General features: G+C 39.8%; 1 protein-coding gene across 2 annotated transcripts in view; it reads left to right on the plus strand.

The window, feature by feature from the left end:
- fhod1 (formin homology 2 domain containing 1) overlaps positions 1–19,275 on the plus strand; it is a 332,893-nt gene that overhangs the window by 191,905 nt on the left and 121,713 nt on the right. For both annotated transcript variants that reach the window (XM_041192317.1, XM_041192318.1), the window contains exon 9: positions 10,372–10,515. In XM_041192317.1, coding sequence (XP_041048251.1) covers positions 10,372–10,515 — 144 coding nt within the window. The remainder of the gene's footprint in view (positions 1–10,371; positions 10,516–19,275) is intronic.

Below are 19,275 nucleotides of genomic sequence, written 5' to 3' on the forward strand. Positions count from 1 at the left end.
CGTAATACTCCAGGTGCCATCTAAATAAGGTCTGTCTAAGTTCAACATTATATCCCTGCTTTTGTATTCTGTGTCTTAAGTTATAAGCCACTTGTGATGCTACCTTTAATGGCTTGGCAATCTGGCATATCAAGTCCTTTCTACTCCATTTAAAATCTTGTCATTTGAAGATGTAGCTCCTTTCAGTATTTTATTTCCAAAATGTATTATCCCATTTTTTTTATAGTATGCTGCATCTGCCAACTATCTGACTGGCTTTTATTTTATCCTTTCATGGGCGGTGAACATCACTTGCAAGGCCAGCATTTGTTGCCCATATCTAAATGTCTGAATTGCCCCTGCTGCCTCATCTATGTCCTCTTGCAGTCTTTCAGGATTCTTGTTACAATTCGCCAATTCTCCCAATTTGGTGCCTTCAGTAACTTTCGACGCAGTTCACCCAATTTCTAAATACAAATCATCATAGTAAATTAGAATGGCCTCAACACAGACGCCATGGAATGTTCATGTGGATACATTTTTGCCAACTCGCATGTAAGAGTTGTTTCTTTCTAACCTATTTTGCCAAATTTGCTCAGGCTCTGGTTATTTATTCCTTCGAAGATAGCACAAACTGTTTCACTTATTTTTCCTATGAACAATACTGGCAATATCATTGTAATAGCATGGAATCCTTGTTTATTCTGCAAAACATATCCCTGTAATGCTCAGTACACCCAAATGCACAACAGAAAACCTGAAACATAATACCTGTAGACTGTTGCTAGTTATATAACTTTTATGGCCAAGACTGTATCTAAAACTCTACTGCTGGTTCCAATCAACTGTCTGTCACTGTTCAATATTGTTTTCAGGTTGCACGTGATAAATAATGGATGAAGAAGTTTATGGGCTACCTTAGCTTGTCCTTCCAGGAAAACTAAGACACCATCCAGTTGTTTATTGTGACTCAAATTTTTTTTTGCACCTGAAAGGTCATCCTAAGTGTTCAATCACTCTTTCGATGATTACGAACTTCCTGACATCAATCTTAAATTCTCCAGTGTTTGAACTTCTGTCTCTTTGCCCTGTTTTAATGGTATACCTTGAGTTAGTGCTCGTGGTTTACTTTTTCCATATCCTTTATTATCTTGTAGACTTTCATAAAGTCCCCATTCGGTCATTTTTCAAAGCTTTGTCATCTTTGTCATAATTCAACTCTCATAAACTAGAGATCAGCCTTGTGGTTTTACTCTATGTTGCCTTTGGGTTTTGAGTAGTTTCCTTGTGTTTCTGAGGAAAAACCTGGATGTAATAGGTAGGTGTGAGTAGAGCAGTGTACAGCTCCAGGATAACTTCTCTAGCTTATCCTCTGCTGATTTAGCAATGTCACCTTATTTGCTTTGTTGCTTGCTGCTCCAAAATGACTAGAAATGTTAAATGCTGAGCCTTATTATTCCCCTAAATCTGTTTCAACTTCACTGATTGACGCCATTCACAGAGTGTATGTGCTGTCTATTTTCCTTCCTGTGCATCATCCCTTGCATTAACTGTGAATTTTATCTGCTACTATTTCTCTCAGTTATGGGTTTTATCCAGTTCCTTTTGTGTATCCTTGGATGTCTCATCAAATTTGATTGCTTCCTCCTTTCTTTATTCCTCTTCGTTGTCAAGCTTAGAGTTGTCCATATATTTGAATAATTTATACAGGGTTTCTGAATCCAGAAGCAGGACTTTCTCTGCGAGCTTCTGAATCTCACCATCAGGCTAAGTGGGGGTCAAAAGCCCACACTGTATGAAACAGTCACTAGTGTGATTTTTCACAGAATGGCCAATTGCTGGCCAGGGGTGGGCTCCCCATCCAATCAAAGATGGCAGGCAGGCTCTTGAAGCTGAAGGGCCAACCAGAGGCCTTTCAACCTGAAAGCAACAGCAGGTTGCATTGGAAAGTAAGTGAGGGAAGGGCGTGTTTCAAAATGGAGGCATCTTCTATCCAAACTTTATTTTTTACATCTACAAATGTTCTTTGCAGCCAGACCACCAGTGATGGGGGGAGACACCACAGGATAGCCTGTGGCTGTTACTGCACCCAGGCAGGCGGACACAACCTCTAAGCCTTCAAGGAGTACTGGCCATTCAGTCTGCTGTCAGGAGGCCGTTTCCAGGCAGCTACGCTGACCCCAGCTGCCTGCAAGGATCTGGAGGCTGACTGGAAAATTAAATGGCCCTTTAGAAGCTGAATCGACTACCTGCGGGAACATGCAAGCCAGCTGGCAGCGCTATTTCTATTGCCTGCCCACCTCTAATTGTGACCCTGATTGGGACTAAAAATCAAGCCCAAGTCACTGACTTAGATTAGAAACAGGAGGGGTCCTAACAGTTCATCTAGTAGTCTCTTTCCTCCTCCCCACCAAAATCCCTTCCCATAACCTGCACCCGCTGCTTCCTATACAATCCAGCCAGCTTCGGATCTCAAATTCTTGTTACTTGATTGTTTCCAGTTCATCGTCAGAATGTAAGCCATTGTAAATCAAATCTTTCATCTTAGTTCCTGAAGCACATTTTATTCTGTAATGTTGCCTGCTTAATAGCACTGACTGTCCTTTGCAGAACAGTTCAGAAGTAATTGATTCCAGTTTCAGTTCATTGATTTTTAGATGAAAAGATGTTACATTTTTATGTCAGTTCTGTTAGAGTTTCCTTGGAATCCTTTTTCTGACCTCTTTGCTGTCAAGTGAGGTAAGGAGCAGTTAGTTGTTTTGAAGTAAAATAATTAAAAACGTCTCATAACATTTTCTTCATGAACTATTAGATTTCAGTGACCTCCTTCATTGGTCCTCCTTGTGTACATGAGTTCCCTTACAGTAGTGAGAGTTAGCTGTGAGAAGCCTTTAATATATTAATCACATGGAAGACAAGAACAGATTGGTTAGAAAGCCATTAGTGCAAATTATTATTGTAAAAATGCCATTTTTTAAATCTTTGTTTGAATCAGTAAGAAGGGATATGAGACTGTGACAATTACAATAACAGATTCTACAGTATGAAGAAGCAGTACTGGCCAGCTCCTTTCAGGAATTCCCCATGTACATTAAGTAGTAGTTTGGGTATCATTGTCCATTACACAAAATATATAAAAATCTAGAATGTATAAAAAACTGATGCTCTTGTAACAGTGTAATTTTTGTGGCAAAACCATAAACTCAGCAAGAAAATCCTGGGGCAGAATTTTTCCATTGGCGAGCTGGGGTGAGGTCTGCTCGCCAACGCGGGATGACGTTGCGGTTCCCCCTGACATCATCCTGCCCCTTTTAAATATTCAGGAAGGCGGGGAGACAGCGCGATCAGCTGTGGGCCCGCCGACCTGTCAATGGCCAATTGAGGCCATTGACAGAGTAGTTAAATCAATTAAAGGCCCTGCCCATCCAACCTTAAGGCTGGCGGGCAGGCTAGGAGCCCTGGCAGGTTTCTGAAAAAACATGAAACCTCATCCACCGGCGGGATGAGGTTTCATGTAGGGTTTAAAAAACTTTAATAAAGTTTCTGTGATATTTATTAACATGTCCCATCTCCTGTGACATTGTCATATGAGGGGGACATATTAATAATTTTTTTATTCTTCTATTTTTAAACTTTCAAAAACTGTCAGTGATCTCCCTGAGGCAGCACTTAGTCTCAGGGAGACGTGCGCTCTTTCGTGTGCATGCGCAAAATAGCGCACTCTGGCAGTTGGGGAATTCCCCAATTTTCTGGAGTAGTTTTCCCCTTATTTGCCCTGGGTTTTTTTTTGCCTCTTCCAGGAGGTGACAGGGTTGTCAGACAGAGTGCAAGTGTCTAGTCATAATGCTGCAGTAATATGAGTGTGGAGGTGACTTGATGGACTAACTTTTTTTTCCTGCCCATCCATTTTGTATGTTTGTATCAAAGTGATTTTCTTTGATTCAGCAAAGTAAAGTTTATCTGCCGAAAAATATTTCCTTAGATTTTTATGACTTTATATTCTTGATTTGAGTAAAGAACTTTGGTATCCATGAGATGATGAATTAAAATGCGTGAATTGCAAATGCACCATGCAATTTTACAGAAAATGAACCACAAAGCGCTTGGTTAATGATATCATTATATTTTAATCTTGAATAGAGAAGTATATAACGTCTTTTGTGCACCTAATTAATTTCATGATTTAGTCATCAGCAATCATAATTTAGTCAAACAAAACTGCTGCTGGAGATGATGAATGTGCTCAAAGTGGGTGGGTGGCCTGGCTTTTGAGTCGACCAGAAGAAGCTGAGCTGACACTTTGTTAAAGTGTTCCAACCCACTTCAGTTTTTCTGCATTTATTCTGTCTTGAGGTCTGTGTAGTGTCTATGTGCGCATTTCAACATGGCTAACTGAGTTGTTGAGTCCAATGGTTAAGTGAAACTACAAAATCATTGCACGCTCTAGATGGCGGATTTATTTTTGTTTAGCTGTGTGATAGTTCATGCGATGTTTTCTACATTTAATTGAATGTTCTTTAAGTGAAGCAATGATTGTGGATTTATAATTTTTCCACTGAAGTACCTATATTCAACTAAATCCCTCAAACAAATTAGTCTGGCATTGCTGATGGCTTGTAAGACAATGTTTAGGTAGCTTTCAATATTACCGGAGCTGTGCACCTGCTGACTGCTTTTAAGACCTTTAAATGTATACCAATTAGTCACTTTGATTGTTTTGTGATGTTGGCTGTTGTTTTGGTCATGTTCTTTATCCAGTGAGGACTAAGTCTGCAATTGATCCAGGTGATAGAGCTCTACAGATGAGAATGATGTAGATCTAAAGGTATGCAATGTTGCATGTTGGTCTGTACTAAAACCAGGGTTCTTTTTATGCTCATTGAAGTACAGAAAGACTAGCCAGTATAATTTAATAAAAGATAGGCCTGTTAAACTGGAGATTATTTTTAAACAGTGTGTAACTCCAGCTATTCTGTAAATATTTAAGCTTGGCTACAGTAAGAGACTTTCAGCAGTCTGCTGGCAAGTGTAACTTAAACACTGCTTGACTTCTTGTATAAATCTTGCTGGCCCTTCAATTGGAGTCTGAACCATTGACTCTGCAGTGAATGAATGAGGGGGGTGTCCGGTATTCAGTCTGACATGTAACAAAATGCAGGTGTCAACACAGTACAAGATAAGAGGTATGAAATTGAAGAATAATTGTTTCGCATTATTACAAACATCTAATTTGCAGTTATATTCATGTGGTGACATTTTATGGTTTTCTTTAATTAAGAAAGCAGTTGAAACGCGCCCCTCTTATAATGTTGCATTATTTGTTCAAATGTTACAGTAAAGAAATGTAGCTGTCATTCATGTTTCATTGTTATATAAAACTAAGTTGCTGTTGAGTGAATTTTTATATTCCCTTGACATTGGTTTAGTCATGGTGTCAATTTGGCACAGTTCTGTCACCCCTTGTTAATTGAAATCAACTGGGTGTTGACTGTATTCAGATGGTGAGTATTCATTGGGGATTGTCCTGTGCTCATATATAGGAGCAGACTGAAAGAGGGGCTGTTAGTTGGAGGTGCATAATATGCAATGTGTGTCTCAGTAAATATAAGATTGTAAGCGTAGGCTCCAGTGTTCTACCCTTCTTGACCTGGCTATGAGTTGTAACACCCTTTACCCTGAGTCAGAAAGTTGAGTTCAAGCCCCAGTGTAGGATTATGGCACATGATCTTCCTGGCCATCTCCATTCAAATGATATTGTAAATGGCTCCCATTCGTTAGGTCTTGCTCATTTTCAAAATCACCATCTCTCCTCATCAATTTCTTCATCCTCAATCCCTCTGTCTGTGCAAACTAATGCCACTACTCCAACCTTTCTTTCCAAAGTCCTTGAACGTGTTGTCACCTTCCAGGTCTATGGCCTTCCTGTTCTAAGGCTTCCTGTTTGAATCTCTCCAGATGAGTTTCTACCCATACCATAGCTTTCATTAAAAGTCACAACTGCCTTCCTCTGAGAACATGGCCATGGTGCATTATCCCTCATGTCCTTTTATAACATCTGCAGCTATTGACAAGTTTGATCACCCACATCTTCTGCAACTCCCCTTTGTCATTGTTCACTTCAGTGGGAATTTCCTCTCTTGGTTCTCTCCTCGCCCTTTGATCATAGGCAGAGCACCTGCAGCAGTAGCTTCTTTTTGCCCCTTTGCACTGTCACATCAAACATCCCCCAAGAATCCACCCTTTTCCCCTTCCCTGACCCCCTCTACATGCTGGTAACCTCATCCACAGACATGGTCAGCTACCATGTATACACTGATGACACCCAGCAGCACCTGTCTCGATCTCTGGGTTGTCAGACCACTTGTCTGATGTTCAGGGTTGGATGTACAGCAGTTTGGTTTAGCTAAAAATTGGGAAGGCTAAACCTCTACTACCATCAGTTCCTTTCCCACCCCCAGGCCACTGTCTCGGGCTGATCAAGACTTTGCAATCGCTCATCCAAGACCCAGCTGCCTATCTTATGTCCTGCAGCAAGTTCCATTCACCCAATGTCCCGGTCCTCAGTGACTTACATTGTCACTTAGTGCTCCAATGCCTCAAATATAAATTTCCCATCCCTGTGTTTAGACCTCTCCATGAATTTGTCTTTGCTATGTCTAACCTCCTCCAGTGCTACAACCCTCCATCACTTCTTCTGATTCTGGTCTCTTGAGCATCATCCTTCTCCCTTTGCCTCAAGATTGACAGCTGGACCTTCAGCCACCTAGGCCCATTCTTTGCAATTCCATCCTCTCTTCACTACTCTTTCTTTCCTTAAGAGCCTCCTTGACCAAATGTTTCTTCAGTGCTCCTGATTTCTGTTTCTTGGTGTCTATTTTTCTCTTAGGCCTCTGCAAATAATCTTGGTACTTTTCCTCATTAAAGGTTCTATATAAATACAAATTGTTGTTGCTGTTAATCTAAGTGGACAATTCAGTGCAGTACAGTGGAATGCTGCACTTCAAACAAGACTTTAAGTCCTGTCTGGCTGTTCTGGTGGTGCAGGTGGATGATCACACAGCAATGTTCAAATTAGAGCAGGGAGTTATCTCAATGTCTTGGTCAACATTGCTTCCTTACTCAACACCAGCAGAATTAGAAAAACTGTTATTTCATCTTTTTGCTGTTTATGGAATATAGGAACATAGGTGCAGCAGCAGGCCATTTATCCCCTTGAGCCTGTTCTGCCATTCAGTGAGATGAATTGGACTTCTAAAGGCATTTGATTAAGTGCCATGTAATAGACTTGTCAACAAAATTGAAGCTCATGGAATAAAAGAGATAGGGGTGGCATGGATACAAAGCTAGCTGAGTGATAGGAAGCAGAAAGTGATGGTGAATGGCTGTTTTTCAGACTGGTGGAAATTAAACAGTGGTGGTCCCCAGAGGTCAGTATTAGGACTTCCTGCTTCTCTTGATCCATATTAATGGTCTATATTTGGGTGTACAGGGCACAATTTCAAAATTTTCAGACAATACCATAAGACATAGGAGCAGAATAAGGTCGTTGGGCCCATCGAGTCTGCTCTGCCATTCAATGAGATCATGGCTGATCTGATAATCCTCAACTCCGCTTTGCTGCTTTTTCTCCATAATCCTTGTATCCCTATCTGATTAAAAATCTGTCTATCTCAGTCTTGAATATACTTAACAACCCAGCCTCTACAATCCTCTGCGTTAAAGAATTCCACAGATTCACTTCCCACTGAGAGAAGAAATTCCTCCTGATCTCCATCTGAAATGGGCAACCCCTTACTCTGAGATTGTGCCGCCTGGTCCTAGACTTTCCCACAAGGGGAAACAACCCCTCAGCATCTACCCTGTCGAGACCCCTAAGAGTCTTATATGTTTCAATAAGGCCGCCTCTCATTCTTCTAAACTCCAATGAGTACAGGCCCAACCTACTCAACCTCCTGTCATAAGAAAATCCTTTCATACCTGGGATCAACCTAGTGAATCTTCTCTGGACTGCCTCCAATGCCAGTATATCTTTCCTTAGATAAGGGGACCAAAACTGTTCACAATATTCTAGGTGTGGTCTAACTAGTGCCTTGTATAGTTTTAGCAATTCCTATTTTTATACTCCATTCCCTTTGAAATAAAGGCCAGCATTCCATTTGCCTTTCTTATTACCTACTGAACTTGTATGCTAGCTTTTTGTGATTCATGCACAAGGACCCCCAAATCCCTCTGTGCTGCAGCTTTCTGCAGTCTTTCTCCATTTAAATTATATTTAGCTTCTCTATTCTTCTTGCCAAAGTGCATAACCTCACATTCTTCTATATTATATTCCATCTGCCAAGTTTTGCCCACTTGTCTACAACACTTAAGTACAGTGATCCGTGAGGAAGATAGTAATAGACTTCAAGAGGAGTTAGAAAGCCTGATGGAATGGGTGGACATATGGCAGATGAAATTTATTGCAGAGATGTGGGAAATGATACATTTTGGTGAGTAGAATAAGGAGGAGCAACATAAAATAAAGGGTACAATGCTAAAGAACACAGGGACCAAGGGTATACATGCATCAATTATTGAAGGTGACAGGGCAGGTTGAGAAAGTGATTATAAAGGTAAATGGAATTTTGGACTTTATAAATTGAGGCACAGAATACAAAAACAAGGAAAGTATGATTAGTCTTTATGAAACACTGGTTGGGTCTCAACTAGAGTATTGTGTTCAATTCTGGGAATCACACTTTAGGAAGGATGCAATAGCTTTAGAGAGGATGCAGAAAGAATATACGAGAATAGTTCAATGGATGAGAGACTTCAGTTAAATGGACAGATTTGAGAAGCTGGTTGCTGTTCTCCTTACAGTAGAGAAGGCTGAGGAAGGATTTTATGCTCATAATCATGAGGGATCTGGACAGATTAGATAGAGAAAAACTGTTCCAGCAGTGGATGGGTCAAGAACCAGAGGGCACAGATTTAAATCTTTGGCAAAAGACAACATGAGGAAAAACCTAAAACAAAAACAGAATTACCTGGAAAAACTCAGCAGGTCTGGCAGCATCAGCAGAGAAGAAAAGAGTTGACGTTTCGAGTCCTCATGACCTTTGACAGAACTAAGTAGAAATAGGAAAGGGGTGAACCACACACCCCCCTCCACTTCTCTATCCCCCCCCCCGCCCCCAACACACACACACCTTAAACCAGCTTATATTTCACCCCTTTCCTATTTCTACTTAGTTCTGTCGAAGGGTCATGAGGACTCGAAACGTCAACTCTTTTCTTCTCCGCCGATGCTGCCAGACCTGCTGAGTTTTTCCAGGTAATTCTGTTTTTGTTTTGGATTTCCAGCATCCGCAGTTTTTTGTTTTTATCTTTATGAGGAAAAACCTTTTTACACAGTGAATTCAGCCCATGAAGTGTGCACTCCAGTCAATCCTGCTCCCCCACGGTATTCCCATAGCCTTGTATGTTTATTTCCTTCAAGTGTCTGTCTAATTTCCTTTTGAAATCACTCATTGTCTCTGCTTCCACCACCCTTTTAGGCAGCAAGCTCCAGATCATTAGCTGTCACTGTGTGAAAGAATTCTTCTGTATCTCTTGCCTGAAACCTTAAACCTGTGTCCCATACATAGCCTTTGCACCGTCAGCTCGTGAGAACATCTTTTCCTTGTCTACCTTATCTAAACCTGTCATAATCATGTGCACCTCCATCAAATCTCCCTCCAATCTCCCTTGCTGCAAGGAGGACAAGTGTTTCAGAAGCGGATGGGTTAGTGCAGGGGTGGAGGCGCACAGCATTATGGAAGCAGAAGCAGGCATTCTTTTTAATGGAGATAATATGAGCTCAGGTCAAGTCAAATAGGATGCAGACTTTGTGAGGATTCTTTCTTAAATCAGTGTGCAGGGAGAGGGTGGAGTCAGTGGCAAAGGAACAGGATGTTTGGTAAGGAAATCTGTTGGCCATCAAGCTACAAAATCATATTCATGTATTGGTAGGGGTACAAAGAGGACCCTAACTGTGAAGGAGATCAAATATCAGGAAAGAATAGACAAAATCAACTTCTACAATCTAGAAAGATGGTGATTAAGGAAGGAACTTCATAGCAGTATACAAATCCTTAAGTGATGTTGATATAATAAATATTAATACTTCAGGATATGCCAGATATTAGGCCCAGGGATCATAAATTTGAATTGGTGGAATGTAAATTTACATTCCGTATTATAACTTTTACGGTATTACTTGGAGTAAGATACCAGACGCAGAAGGAGAGACAGAAACATTAGAAATTGTCAACCGGATACCAAAATGGAGAGTTAGGCACTGGAGGGTTGAGGTTTGTTGAGTGGTTTTTCTTATAAGTTCAAAGTTGATTTGAATGATCTTTTTTTTGACAGACCTTAGGAGCTCTTCCAGACCAGGATTCATTCTATGATGTTACAGACTGTCTTGAGCAACAGGGGATGGAAAAAATCATCCAACGACACATGAGTAATAAAGGAACTGACCCTGACTTAAAGCAGCAGTTTACCATTTATGAGGTAAAATTGTTTTCTTGTTAAAATATGAGTGAAACAGAAGTGCCATTCCATTGATAAATATTAGCAATTATTAGTGTTTTTACAATTTGGTAAAAGAAAAGTTAACAGATTTCTGAGATTTTGTCTCAAATCTTCACTTTAGCAGCAGTGCAATTAGATATTGCCCTTCAAAGATTCGGTTGTCTAGGTGTAGCACTTTGAGCTCACTAATACTAGGGTGAAGTATTGATGGTCCTGAGTATGCTGTTGATGTTGATTGTGCTGATGTGATCAATTAATGTCATTGAACCAGAAATGTGTCTAATAGCATTAAAATACGTTTTTTTTCACTAAGAGGCATATTAATACCCAATGGTATTATAGCTCTGAACTTGCAATAAACTGGTGGTAAGTTAGAATGAAACATAAAAGTTGCAGCCCTTGCCAGGATCAGCTAGACTAATGGAAGAGAAGAGTTTTTGAGACTGAGGTTTGCTGAAAGTTGTGAAGTTGCAATTACTGTCTGTGGTTGTTTGAAACCACTGGGAGATTTTTGATTCTCTCCCTACCCAAAATGAGCAGCTATGGCATGCTTAATGGACATAGCTTTACTTGTCACTATTGAAGAGGATCAGTAGCAGCAGTAGGAAAGAATGGAGGAAAGGAGAGTGATGCCACATTTTGGGAGCATGCATCCTACTATTTATTACCCACTTCCCCAAGGAATATACAGGTAACACAGGCTCGATGGGGAGTTTAATGTGGATTTGAAAAGTGTATTTCCCTGAAGAGCTTTGCCACCGGATGCTTGAGGATCCACAACCTCACTCATCAGCCTACATTGCTTTGTCAGTATCTCTGAAGTGATGATTGTAATCAGTGTTTAATGGCACTGAGAGTCATTCCAGGCAGCAGGAAGGATCTCTGAAGCATCGCCCAAAGCACGCTAAGAGAATGTAGCGGCTCCAGACAGGACAGGTTTGGCAGTTAAATATTGCAGGTTATAATGTATTTGGAAATTATGACAAAGGGAGAAGGAGAAGGGGTTAATCAGATATAACATAATAGCAAGAAAGGACGTAACCAATGAGATAGAAATAGAACCCATATGGACTGGGATGAAGGACAAAGGGATCAGTCACATTACTAAGGATGAAATACAGACTGTCAGAGAGTAGAAAAGATGTAGGTGGAGAAATCTATGAAGGAAAATCTATGAAATGACTGCACAGTTTAAGAATCATAATCATGGGGATTTCAACTGTCTCCAAACATAGCGGCAGAGGGAGGGAGTCAAAATGGAGAAGGCGATGTAGTTTCTACAATATGCACATGAATCCTTACTGACCCAAGGCATGGGAGATTATCTGGGAATAATGATTACAATATAGATTAGATTAAAAACAACGATTGAAAGCGATATAGAGAATAAAAAGACCAAACTGATAGATTTGGGGGAAAAAACAATTATGACAAAAAGAGAATGGAGCTATGGAAGAAAAAAAGATGAACTAGAGAAAAATATTGACTAAAAAATAAAGTGACAGTGTTATATTTAAGGGGGTGCTGGGAAAAATATATACCATTAGATGATAAGAACAGATAAGCCAAGAATGAGATACCATGGATAAATTAAGTGATGGAGATAAAATTAAAGCTGGAGGAAAAGGTGTCCCAAAGTACGTACACAATAAAGGAGAACGACAACAGTAAATATGATGAACTTAGGAAGGAGGTTGAAAGAATCAGGAAAACAAAGAAGAAATATGAAATTAAAATCTCAAGGCATATAGAAATAAATAGCTAAGTATTATAAGGCACTATAGTATTAAAGGAGAATGGGAAAAAAAGATCCCACAGAGGCAAGAAAGATAAACTCACAGGTGATTATGTTGAAATGGCAGGGATACCGAGTAAGCACTTTGCCTCAGTTTACACTGAAGATGCTTACAAAGAGGAAATAATTACAGTAGAAATCAAAAGAGATAATATAACAGTTACGAAAGGAAGAAAGGAGACATTAGTCAAACTTAAGGAGGGTAAAAACCTGAGCCCAACGGCTTGCGATCAAAGCTGTGGAATTTCAGAAGGCCTTTGACAAGCCTAAGACAAAGGCTGGGATCTACGGAGTCAGCAACCAAATGAATTGGAGGGCTCCAAAACCAAAAGCACAAGCAGTTAAGGGAAGTTTTATAGACTGGCTGAAAGTGGGAAGTGGTGTTCCACAGGAATCTGTGCTGGGACCACTGTTGTTAACCATATGCATAAATGAATTTGACTCAGAAATTGGAGGTATCATGTAGAACATTTTTGTGTTCTCTGTCCATGTGTGACCCTCAGATAGTGAGATTTGACAAATCATTTGTCTTGTTTGTTGGTCGTAAATTTGCAAAATATTAGTGGCGTCTGTACAATATGTAAAGCCATGCAATGGGTTCTCTGCATGTTTTGTTTTAATACATTGCAAGGAGGCACTGACATCCAGACCACTAGCTAATGGTCAGATTATAATGCATCAGCATGCCAGGAATCCAGGGCCTCAGAAGTACCCCCTGGTTGATATTTGAAGTAAAATGCTGAAGTAATATAATTTCATGCCTTCTCATTTTCCACAAGGAAGAAGTACATTTTGCCCCACATGATGCAACCATAAACCTGCTCTTTATTAGTATTTATTTTAAGCAAGATCAAATGGATAACGGAATTAATCAAGTAGAAGCTTCAACATTTTGGTCTATGGTCTGGCAGAGTGTCTGTAATATAGCTTGGCTTTGATGAGTAACACATGGTGAAAACTTCAGAGAACTAGGAAAAATCAGAGAATAATCAGTGATGTGGTTCACCCTCCCTCCCTTTTGAATAGTTTGCATTTCCAGTCAGGCAATTTACTAATTTGTTTTTCTTTCTCTTTTGCCCTGATTCCTGTAAATTAGGTATATAATCTTTTATGTATGTGTTAGATTACATTATTAAAAAAGTCTTTTTCTTTCAACTCATGCTGCAATGTTAATTTTTTTAAAAATAGGGGTTTGAATCTCATTATTTTATTACCCCAGTAACCCTGCTCTTTACCAGACAGTGCAGTACTTGCAGGAGGATAATTGACATTTTTTAAAAGCTGAAAACCCAGGAGAAGTCCCAAGACCCATAGGGTGTGGGACACCACAAAGGTTGAAAATAGCACAATGAATGGAGAACTAATGATGGCAAGTTTGTCACTATTTTCCAAACCCTGGCCTGTGAGCAGCCACTTAAGCTACATGAAATGCATATACCCTGCAGCCCATGATACCCAAATAGTTGGCCATCCTTGATGTAGCTAGCAGGAGAAGACTGAGGAAAGTGAGAAAAGTCCTGAATAAGAATGAGTTGGAGCAGAACATGGTCTGACAACAGTGTGTAGGATGGTGTACTTCGAGCTTAGGAGCAATGGGAAGTTCAGGGAAACGATGCCCACAATATTATGGGTAAAGTAGAGAGAGACACCAGAAAGTTTGGGACATAGATCAGAGTCTGCGAGAGAGATAAGTATTGCTTATCAGATTATATGTTTTCTTGCATCTGGCCCTGGAATTGATGGAAGACTTGCACCTGTGGTGTGCACTCAACTGTTCATTGACCCCTGTTAAGTTTAGCACATCCACACACCATGGGATAGGGTTTGTGGGTTAGTAAACTAAAGCATTGCACATGTGCCCCCCACTGCTGTGTACTACACCTTGGTACTCCAATATGAAAATAGAATGACAACTGTGTTCTAGAGCATAAAAAAGGCCATTCAGCCCATTGTGCCTGTGATGGTGAGAAATGTCTCTCATTATTCAATCAATGCTCTTCATAATTTTGGACACCTCTATAAAATCTAGACAGGGTGAGAGTTAACTGGAAAACAAAGCTGGTTTAAAATTCTGCCGATAATCGCTTTTATCCCCCTTGCCCATTGATTTCTGGATTTTTGACTTTTAGTGCTTAGTACAATTATAACTGTTGATAAATTGTCTGGTGGATTTCTAAATAAAAAAACACAATCGCAGTGACTTGATGTGAATGCATAACATGAGTTGCATTGTGTAGGATCTTGTTGCTGACTGTTCACAGTGCCTGTTATTTTTATTGGTTCCATTATGGGACTAAAATGGGCCCTTTCCAAGGGTCTGTTCACCCCTAGGTCTCTTTACTGCTTTGTTAATTTGCTGGGGGTTTACAGGGGTGCGCTAAGCATTGACTTAGCATCATCAATACTTGTGATTCTCAAAGGGAATCTAAGTGCAGGATCTAAGCAGGAGTCTTGATAGCACTGAAATGGAGCCAAAGGAATTATTACTGACCCCTCCAAGTCACTGCATTGGGTTTTAGTTTGAGAATTGAATGCTCGATATCTTAATTGACTTGGCCTCTGATTTGATTTGGTGAAGTGCCAAGCTCAAACTCACTCCTTTGCCTTTACAATCCAACAGAGACAGCTTCTCCTCATACCAGGTGTCAAAAGTACAAACTTGATTTTTACGCCTCGTGGCGGTTTACAATGGAGCGTGAATGTCCTGGCTACTCTATTTTACAGTCATTTTGGAGAAATAGATCTCAAAAATGTTTGCTTTGAATTGATTCTGTTCTTTGAATGTTGAAAGCATTTTAAACAAAGTTTGATAATACTTTCATTTTTTCCAATGAATTTTGCGCCTGGCAATCTTTCTGAGTGTGTTAGGCCAAAAAGTTTACAGGTATCTTTCTGTAAGTACAATTCAGTTTTTACTCATTGTTCTTACAAAAACTACGCCTAAGTCCCCACTGTCTTCTGCTGTGTAACTGTGCAGTAGGTTGACAAGGTAATCACTTAACTGAAGATTACATACAAAGTGTTGTGAATCTGAGAAAATGAAAAGATGTGAGCAACAAAAATAACTGGGCAGTAAAGGAGCAACTGATCCATCAAGTTTGCCTGACACTCATGATTCCTGGAGCATCCTGACAATTCATTTTCTCCCCCATTTAACCATCCCAAGCACCGTGGTCTCATACCTTTCATGGGAAAGGCAAAGGAACAGAAGATAAAAATAGGGCTAATAAGGGAAAGAGAACCTAGAAAATGCCTCCCCAGTCCCCTTGGATAATCAAGACTAGTCCATGCGATCACATTGACTGTGCATGTGCTGACTATTAAACCACTCAACTTTTAATATGATCTCTACCCCAGCCACGAACCTGTCCAGCTCCCGTTTGAAGGTTCAGAGAGTCAGCACATGCCACACAAACTGACAATGCATTCCAAGAGATTCATAGCATTCTGGGAAGAGAAGGACCAGCTAACAGCTGGCCTGGTGCTTCCCAAATTATTTTCCAATACCACACCATTTTTACACTTGAAAATTAATCCAATCCCAGACGTCAACATAAACAAAACAGCAATAAAGCAGCAACCTAACATTCAATATATAATTATTAAAGTTTGCTTTTTATAGATCAAAATGCAATTTGAAAATCCCGAACCCTCGGCATCTGAGCTGCCATCAGTCGTTAAATGCTCTTCCGCCTCCGTCACCACTGCTCCCAGAAAACCTCTGATGTATTTATGTAGGTGCATAGTTACATCACAGCAGGCCTGATCAGAGTTACCGCAGCCAAAGTATCCAATATCGGGAGTTTATCTCCAGATTGGTTACTTCCCACTGCTGGAACAATACAAGGTGGTGGGAAATCAATGTCATTTTATTTCTCACTACCCCGCTTGCTCTTTTTGTGACCCCACTGTGGTCGTGACTCTCAGTTCAGGAACCGCTGATCTAGCCTATTCTACTGTTGCACAGTTTAAGAACATGACCCATGGTTCTCCCCAGTCGGTCAAAGCTGAAATAATCCATCAACAGCAATGCAATCCAGCCCTTTCATTACTATATATACCTCTCTTGGATTGCCTCTAAGCCTACGCTGCTCAAAAGTAAAAAGACCCAGTTCTTTTTACCCTATCTGAGTAACTAAGGTGCCTTAAGCTGGAGATCACTCTTGTGACTTTACTGTGAACTTTTTTCAAGGCCACTATATCACCCATCATATGAGAGGACAAAATAGTGAAATATGAAGTTTTGAATATGAATTTCTGTAATTGTGTCAAATTGCCAACAAAGAGGAATTTCAGCAATACCGTAACTGTACTGTTTAAATTTTCTGCATTTGTGGTCTTGGCTGGGAGTCACTAAATGCTGTGCTTTTGTTTGATTTGGCTATTTTTGAATTGTTTTATTGCCAGCATCTTTCAATCCAGCCATCTTTTCATACTGCCTTGCTAATGCCTGGCTTTTTTCATGCTGTGCCAACCATGGTTTAATGCTGTAGAGATCTTCTATCCCAAAGAGTATGGATTGGGTATGGATTTTAGAAAAAAAATAAATTTAGCATTCTGTAAACAGTGCTGATTTATGCTGTCTGCTCTACTCTGTGTCCCTCTTCAATTAATGGTTTCTCCAAGAATTGTCCACTATTTACCTAACTGACTTTCATTCAAAAGTTTTAATTTATTGTGCTTTACTGAAACCAATTTGCCTGATGTAGTTAATTACCAGATCCTAATTGTTGCATTTATAATGATCTCTCTAGTGGGGAACTTTCAGCTAGTTTTCCTATTGTCATTGTTCTTTTGAAAGTTAGTGTCTGGTTTGCTGTTGCAGTCTGATAGTTCAGATTAGTTCACAATCACTTTCCAATCAGTTGGATGGATGAATGATCCTTGATTCCTTGATTTTGCTTAGTGAATTTTATCTGCTTCCTACATCGGGCAAATGGTGCTGACCATTTGCCATTACCATAAGAGTCAATTAGAAATGTGCTCCTTGTAACATATGGGGCCACAATTTGCTGTCAAAATAATGGCGAGACTAATGGCCTTTTCCATTATTTATGCAAATGCTACAGCATCTTCAGGTGAAGGATAGATGTGAGGTTAAACACGGATATCCAAAACGATGATGTCCCAATTGCCCCGCTTCACCATTAGCTTCATGGAATTGACGTCTGGCTGGCTGCCTCATTGTGAAAATGTATTGAACAGTGTGAAGCTGCTGCAATTGCATGGTAGCTATGAAATAAAAACACGACAGAAAGTTATGTTTTGCCCATTTCAGTTTAATGATGTGTTAAATATGAATTACTGCAAGTTAACCTCTTTGGCACTGAAAATAAAATGAATGCCTCCAAGTTTAAAGTCTGATTCCTTCAGGCTTTAGTTGTTTTAGATTTTAAAATACGTTTATGTTTACTTTTTCTTTCTGTCTCTTTTTTTCCCTTTCTCTTAGTCCAATCTTTTCTTCTCTTAATTTCTCTTTCTGTACCTAATTTGACATTGAATTCACCCACTTAATTTACACTTCCATCTCAGTTCTTACACTACTAATTTCACAATCCTTCAATCTGATTGGGCAAGGAGGTACACAGTTGCTTGCCCTGTTCACTCAGGCCCTAGATGCCCCTTCTCCCTTGTTGTGACATTATCACTCACGTTTTTAACAAGTTTCCATGCAAAAACATTTAAACTTAAATATCCAAGGGCCAGTCTAACTAATGGAACTTGCCATTAAATGTCCTGTTGCAGCAAATTACAGCCCATTAAGTGCACCTACTATTTCAAGCAGTTCAATAAGTATTTAGCAATTTAAAATGCTCTGCTGATTTGAGGCGATGCCAGCTCTTGAAGCTGTTGCAATCAGTTGTTTGCACCTCATTAAATGTACAATTACCTCAGTGTTGAGATTCTGCTAACAATTAGGAGAGGCAGTTGGTAAGTGAGATTTCCTTTCTCTGCTTAAAAAAATTGCTGGTCACTTATCTTTTTGGTTTACTGCCAACCATGTGTAGCAGGAAAATCACATTCATATCAATGTGCCTGCTACAAGTGGTGGGAACTGCATTACTATAGGTGAAATTCTCCCACAATATGCTAACATCATCTACTATTCACACTACACAGCTTGCAACAATGCAGAACAGTTTCCGGTTTGTACTAACACATAGCTAGCATTGTGATTCGATTATGAAATCATCTAAATTTACTTCAAGCAATTAGCATCAGACAGCCTCACGCTGTTTCAGATTCACACCAGCTATGTGCACATTGATGCATTTTCCTTGGTCGGAGAGTGATACAGATTGAGTAGTAGAACATCCTTCTCCCGATCTTGTCTCTGTAAGCAGGTAACAATCTGAAACTAGTAGCTGCAGCATAAAGATGATCCCAGATAGCTGTACTGTGAACATCCATAATATTTTATCTTCCTGGTTAAATACTGTGGAGATTGGCTGCCTATAACTTTACCAATTTGATTAATAAACTTATGCCCACAAGAAGCCAACTGTTTCCACAATTATGTTATACATATACAGTGCACAAGAATATGAGGAGTTTGAAATTCATTAAAGACACATTTTTACATCATTTAATGTCACATTTCATGGAAAATAGCATTACAAGTGAGGACAGATATCGATGTGAGGGGGAGAAAGTCTTTCACTGATATTACTGGAACCTGTCTGCTATCTGCTGTTAAATGGATCTAATGGTGAATCGTGAAACAAGACACAATACCTTTCCTTGATAGTAGGTTTATTCACATGATGCAGCCTTGAGGATCTCTGCTTCCTAAATAATACCCCAGTGTCTCAACTGACTCTCTTTAAATGTGATTCCAATCCTTAATCGAATGATGCCCATCAACTATGTATCTTTAACAACATAATCAACAGCGGTTAACATTAACATATCAATTTATCTTTTGTACTCAAAGTAAACATTTT

This window comes from Carcharodon carcharias, chromosome 7, assembly GCF_017639515.1.
Source record: "Carcharodon carcharias isolate sCarCar2 chromosome 7, sCarCar2.pri, whole genome shotgun sequence".
NCBI lineage: Eukaryota > Metazoa > Chordata > Chondrichthyes > Lamniformes > Lamnidae > Carcharodon > Carcharodon carcharias.